The sequence below is a fragment of the Synchiropus splendidus genome, chromosome 4 (genome assembly GCF_027744825.2).
Source record: "Synchiropus splendidus isolate RoL2022-P1 chromosome 4, RoL_Sspl_1.0, whole genome shotgun sequence".
Taxonomy (NCBI): domain Eukaryota; kingdom Metazoa; phylum Chordata; class Actinopteri; order Syngnathiformes; family Callionymidae; genus Synchiropus; species Synchiropus splendidus.
Window position 1 is genome coordinate 2,904,031 of NC_071337.1, and position 6,869 is coordinate 2,910,899.

Sequence of the window (6,869 nt, forward strand, 5' to 3'; positions counted from 1 at the left end):
AACACAGCAGGACGGCAGCTCAGGTGAGCGTCCACACAGCAGCAACGTGGCCCTCGGGCCTCAGCAACAGCGGCAGATGTTTCAAAGTAACGTGCAGCAGCCGACTGTCATAACAGCTGAACGATCACATTCCACAGCATTTGTCAGCGGAGTCGATAACTGGAGCCACGTGGCGACACGTCGGCTGTGCAGTGGCAGAAGGTGGCGCCGTCTGTGAGTCACCAACAGTGTGGAGTCACTCTGGATCCTCCCTGCTGTGACCGGCACGTCGTCTCGCTCAGAGTGTGAAAGGCTTCACCTGCTCACTTCACAGTGTGGATTCACTGAGCAGCCTCCAAACAAGGCACTGCACCAGTGAAAACCAGCATCATTGTGAATCAGCCTCTCACCTGCAGCCACTCTGGTCGTGTGTGTGAGGAAAAACCATGAGTTCAGTCACAGAAGGGGCCAGCAACATGAACACAGTGGACCCCAGTAGCTCGGTTCCTCGAGCACAGGTCACCACACGCTGTATACACACTCACAGGTTCTGCTGAAGAGATGGTGACTCGCTGAGACGGCACTCGAGTCCGTTTCAGAAATGGAGTTTGCTTTACTTTGAAAGGGAAGTGGATGCTTTTATTTCATCTGTGTGCGGAACATCGTCCCCCGCTTGAGCTCATGTGATGCGTCAGGCTGCGGCAAAATAGCTGCCTAGCATATTCAAACACACTCACACACGTTTGTATCTTCAGCCTCGATCCAATCCCTTTCCCCAGCCTCTCATCCTAAACCTAACCATCCAAAACACATGGCTCACCTGAACCAGGACTCTGGACCAAACTGAGTCACGAGGCCGACTGTTCCGTTGGTTTGCTTTCTCCTCGTGTCACACGCTGTTGACCTGAAGGCTCGACTGTGTCCAACAACATGAACAACACAACAATGAGTGTGTTCTTATTTCTCCTTTGCAAACAACAGTCGGCTAGCATTCATGTTAACACTAACGTCAACAAATGCCCGTCCTAATCCGCTTACCCGTTGCTGGGTCACGGGGGCAGCAGCTTCAGAAGGTCATGCCAAACGGCCTTCTCTCCAACTGGGGGATCCCGAGACACTCCCAGTCCAGTGAGGAGGTCTCATCCCTCCACCTGGTCCTGGGTCGACCCCTCGGTCTCCTCCCATCTGGCCCTGCCTGAAACACCTCCTAGAGGTTGGCCTCCAGGGGGCGTCCTCATGAGGTGCCACCTCACCTGACTCCACTCAACACAGAGAAGCAGCAGCTCTACTCTGAGTCTCTCCCGAGTGACAGAACTCTAAGGGAGACGCCTGCCACTGGGATCTGGTCGACAGATCACGGCAAAATAGTGGCGCAGCTGGTTTTGACTCCGCCCATTTCTCCCGTTGGTTCACCAAAGGAAGTAAGATGATCAGCAAGAGGTTGCAGAAACGCTGGAGCAAAATGATTCTGTTAGTTATTCTGTATCGCACTTTACTTCACTTACTTACCCTTACTTTGCACTCAGTAGTATTCGTTTTTGCACTTATTTATCATTAGTAATAAGTATTATTATTGTTATATTGTTGGAACTGGAAGCCACGGTGCCTTGGTCTCGCTGCTGTGTTTTCGTGTGCAATGATGATAAAGGAAGTCGAAGTCTAAGACGCACCAGGGCAACCAACGAGACGTGACGCAACTAGAGCGTAACATCATGAAGTGCCGTCCCAGTTCTTAGGAACGTCCATCACGTCTCACTTCGGCGCACAGAACCAAGTGCTGGTGTTGAGGGAAGGGAATGGAACTGGGCCTGTGATGACACCTGTCCACTTCAGAATCCACTCCAGGACTTGATGGACCACTTTTGAAGCGGTCTCAGCCTGGACCCTCAGATCCTCGGGTCGGTCCTTGCTGCTCGACTCGAGGGTCACAACTAGGTCCACCACCTTTACGACACTCTTAACAGAAGGGTTTTAGTGAGATGTGGTCCTGTTTTTCGGCTTCTGAGCTGTTCTCCAGGCACCTTCGTGTTTACATTCCTGCTTGTGTTCTCACCTTGATCTGTGAGGCACATTATGAACGGCATCCTGAGAGGAGCCTGATGATTAAAGGTGCATTCCATTAGTGTCACCTTCTATTTGAGAAGTGGCAAAGGCAGAGGACGCACCGACCGTGGGCTGGCAGGCAGAATGTTCTCAGAAACACCCCTCAGTCTCGGGTGAAAACCCTCGGAAACGACGTCATGGACCAAAATAGACCCTTTACAAGCGTGCATGCTGGTTCTTTCCGGCGAATGGAAAGTGACTCCGGGTACTTTCCAGGCGAGGACGTCGAGCCGCGGCTCCAATCCTGTTGAAAATCCTCCCTGAAGTAACTTTTATTGAGTTGGAAAAACATCTCCATCACAGAAACCGTCAGCAGGGCTTTGATTATTTCTGTGTTCATGACACAGCAGATGAAATGGTCTAAAACACCAGTCAAACTCAAGGCCTCAGGGCCCGGAGGGGCGCGGCAGGTCATTCCACTGAGTTCACAAAAAATCACGTCTGTTTCTCCCCTGACCTGTGAAGGTCCCAGCACTTCAGGTCAAGAGTTCATCTGGAACCCAAACCCCGAACTTCATGGAGGAAGACTCTTAAACCATCCTTCTCAAGTAGTGGGGTGGGCCCACCTTGGGGGGGCACGGAGCGATGCTGGGGGGGGTGCATGTGACCACGGGGAAGATACTTTTTTGCTGTACTAGAATAGTGTACTGTTTATGAAGTTATTCTTTATTGTAACCCCACAAACAGGTGTGTTTCCAAGAATTGGTTGCTACAAGTATCACTACACAAGTTCGCACACACACGTATGATGGTATCTCTATCCAAATGAGGCCCTGTCATGGCCATCACCCTTTCCCCAGCCTCTCCTAGTTTCAAGGGTTTAAGCGGCAGCCACATTGCAAATCCTCGCAGAAGTGACTGACCGTGGTTCTCAGACAAACCTCAACTCATCCTGCCTTTAAAATGGCTGGAGACAAAACAAACCCGGGGATGTTTGCTTTGCCACCCGGGTTCACCCCCGACCAAAAACCCCTGACGTCCTTCCTCGCAGCATCTAAAACTATTCCCCCTTCAAGACTCGTCTTCCTCACGCGGCGTTCAAAACACTCGCCGTGTGGATGGGTGGGCGTCGCAGAATGTCATTATGCTCAGGCAGGGAACTTGTAATCTCCCGCTAACTGCTTCCAAGGAGATGAGGGAGCCGCAAAGATCCATTCATTAGCCGGGCTAAATGGCTCTCCTGGCTGTGGGGTAGGTGGGGGAGCGTGATGGAAACAACACAGAGCGAGCAGGAGACAAGAGAGGGAACTAAATCTCCTGGATATTGATCTGAATCCAGGGATCGGATCAGCTCCAGGTCACCCTTCATCACCAGAGGGGCCCGGGGGGAGTCGGACTCCGATGTCACGTGGGAACTGGTTTGTGACCCTAACCGCAGACTAGTCGGCAGCACCAGGCTCTGGATTGGTGCTCCATGAAGTGGCTTTGGATCACTGGAGAGGTGAGCGCAGGTTCAGTGGAGCAGCTCAGCGTCACAGGACAAAACACTCCGACTTTCCGACCCATCGGTTTATGGTCCTGGACGACCGTTCTGTTTCTCCTTCTTTCCTCATCAGGTTCTTAACCTTCATGTCCTCCTCCATCAGGAACCTCGCTGGTCCTCTTCCTCGCCTCCATCTCCAACAGCCTCGGTCCTCTCCACCTGCCCGAACATCTCCTCTGATACTCTTTTCTGTTCTGATCCTTTCTCATCTCATTATCTTCATCTCTGACTCAGACTCCTGAGTCTCAGTTGGAGGCGACTCTAAAAACACCTGTAAAACAGTATCTTCACCGTGGATCTCGACAGTGACAAACTCTGGACAAATGTTCAGTGAGCAAGCTCAGACTCTCTCAGAAGATAACAGGTTTAGAGAAGGTCTCCTCTCCAGCTCCAGCTGCCGTAGCTCCTCATTCGTGAGTCACCTTCCACTCCCTCCGTCCCTCCGCCCAACAGCAGCTCATAACCTTCAAATATCATTTGGGGCCAAATACAACACAGCGATTGTATTCCACTTTTATGAGACCTTAAATTCGCCCTCCTTTCTGCGTTCCCAGCCTCGGAAAAGCCATCAAAGGGAGGCTGGGATCTATTGATCTGCTGTTAAATGAAATGAAGATCGCGAGGGCCGACAGCCAGACTGAGCGCGGAGGAATGTGCTCGCGACACCAGCCAGTAACAACACCACTCTGTGGATGCCTCCCGCTATAATGATGCCGTGGATATCGAGTTACCAAAGCAAGTATGTCGGTGACCAATCGCCACCAGAGCTCGGTTGTTTTCCTGCTGGAAAGTGGTCAAGGTTACCTCTGCTGTAGTGCTGAGCCGTGGCCTGCAGGGGAGCCGACAGGTACAGGAAGATCAGCAGTGTCCACATCGTGTTGCCAGCCTCAGAGAAGTCCCGCGCCTCGCTCCTCCGCCACCTTCCCAGAGGTGCGAAGCTCTGCGACTGGCCATGCCGAGGGTTCACCCAAGTACCGCACAGTCGCCTCCTACATTCCTCCCTCTTAATTCCTGGAGTAAGTGGGTGTGTGTGTGTGTGTGTCCTCTCAGACTTCACATCTGGAGCTGCTCCTCTTGGCTGGACACTCAGCTACTGGCTGACTCGCTCATGTGCCGAGTGAACAAACGCGGTCATCGTGTGAGGCGGAATCCAGTGTCACACTTGGCAGGGTGTGAGAGTGAACTGACCTCGCAGGCAAAGAGGAAGCCAAACTAAACATCAGACACCAGGAGATGTGCTCAGCTTGTACTAGACACAACCTACTGACAATAATGACTGTCAAGAGGCGGGAAGGGACCCAAGTGCAGTGATGAAAGTCACAGGAGGCTGGAGCGAGTCAAATACAATACAGTGGTACCTCGGTTTTCGAACGTCCTGGAATTCAAATAAATCGGATTTCGAAGGAAAATCCAGAACATGAACGCCCCCGAAAAAACATGCGTGCGCGGACCGATCAGCTGACCCGCGATGCGCTTTGTTATTGTGTATAACGCAGCCTCTGTATGCAGACGTGTCCCGTTAGCTCCATTTACTGACTGTTTCTTCTTCATATTGAGGTGTAAAACCTTTCCTGTCTCCACACTGGACCGTGGTAGAGTGTCACAGGGGAGGTGCTGGAGCGCTCACTCCAGGGTTTGATGTCCTGTTGTGGGCTGGAGCTGGGACAGGGATGAGGCCAGTCTGGGACAGAGCGTGACTTGGTTTATGACTTGGTCACAGCCAAACTGCACAGAAGCGCACATTCAGAGCTGGACACGCACCGGGCACCTCTTCCCTTCTGGAGAGACCTCACTCACTCGGCAACCCCTCCCACATGCAGCGGCCACACACATAGAGGAACAGCCACCTGCAGCAGACACTCCACATTCACTCCTACAAAAGACTGTTTTAAGGCTTGGAGCGCATTAGCTCTTTTTCCATTCATTGCAATGGGAAAAATGGATTCGGATTTCAAACAAATCGCTTCTCGAACGGCCGTCTGGAACGGATTGTGGTCAAGAACCGAGGTGCCACTGTAGTTCAATCTTTCACAACCATATAACCAAAACATACAGCGTCACTGAACTGGGAGAAACAGAGCAAAGTCAGAATGTCCAACCAGGAGATGTCCATAAACAAGAATAAGAGTCCGACAGAAGGCGTCAAACAAACTTAAATCTGTCAGCAAAGACAAAAGAAACCCAAAGTGAACAGAGATAGTGAATCATAGAGCAAAACAAGAAACTGGAGGAAACAGAGGAAGGAGACAGAACACAAATTCAGGCAGCAGGGTTTCACAAAAGTAATCACAGTAAACTAACAAACGCACAGAAAGCAAGAACGAACGAGGGGAGTCAATTTACCGCGGGAACCATGGAGTCGCTCTGGCACACGCTGCTGGGGTCCAGGTGTTTTATACTCAGGTGATCAGGGGTTGAGTGGCTCCAGTCGTGTGCCACACAAACAGGAAGACGGGAGGGAGAAAGCAAAGTGGGACTCAAGGCACCAAAGTAAAAGCGGAATCATGACACAGCACTTTGCCTCAGAATCACCTAGGATTGACTGGATCATCTGAAGCAGCTGTGAATTTGAACTGAAGAATATTTCGTGAAGTGAGGTCAGTGACATCATGAAATAGATGCCAGTCGATCGTTCATCTTAACCGAGACATTTGTCACTGGGACAAAGCATCTATCGTGTCTATACACGCACAAATGTCTGTCCTTATGGGGGCATTGTGAGGTTTCTCATGGCCATCACCCTTTCCTCAGCCTCAGCCCTTAAACCTAACCATCCAAAACGCATGACTAAACACTTAGCTCTGAACCAAACTAAAACAAAATTATAATAACCCAGCTATTTTGTAGTTTTAACACTCAAATTGAGGCTTGACAAAGTAAGGACCGTCCAAAATGTCCTCACTCTGTTGATGAAAAACTCACACAGGTTCTCACAAAGATAGAAGGACAAGAACACACACACTTGTTTTGTGGGGATTTCTCCTGGCCATCCCCCTTTCCCCAGCCTCTAAACCTAACCATCCAAAACACATGGCTCACCTGAACCAGGATTCTCAACCAGACTGGAACCGACCCAGCTAATTTCAAGTTTTAACCATGGCTGCTAACTCTCACACATCTGGCATGAGAATCACAAAACTGAGGCTTCTCGCACGACCATGTCTAACACGGTTAATAAATGTACTTTGCGGCAACATTAAGCATCACGGAGAGGAAGTCAGACGAGGAGACAAAAACATTTTCTTTGAAATGACAGAGAGACTATTCCTCTCTGGGTCTTCAATGGAACTGTATCGAGATCCTG

At 50.6% G+C, this 6,869-nt stretch overlaps 1 protein-coding gene across 1 annotated transcript in view; it reads right to left on the reverse strand.

Annotated features, from left to right (window-relative positions):
* Nucleotides 1-4,526, reverse strand: part of LOC128757503 (protein FAM180A) — a 5,807-nt gene extending 1,281 nt beyond the window's left edge. Inside the window, exon 1 of the mRNA XM_053862835.1 lies at nt 4,370-4,526. Within this exon, the coding sequence (XP_053718810.1) occupies nt 4,370-4,439 (70 nt within the window). The 5' untranslated portion in view covers nt 4,440-4,526. The remainder of the gene's footprint in view (nt 1-4,369) is intronic.
* Nucleotides 4,527-6,869: the final 2,343 nt, after the last annotated feature.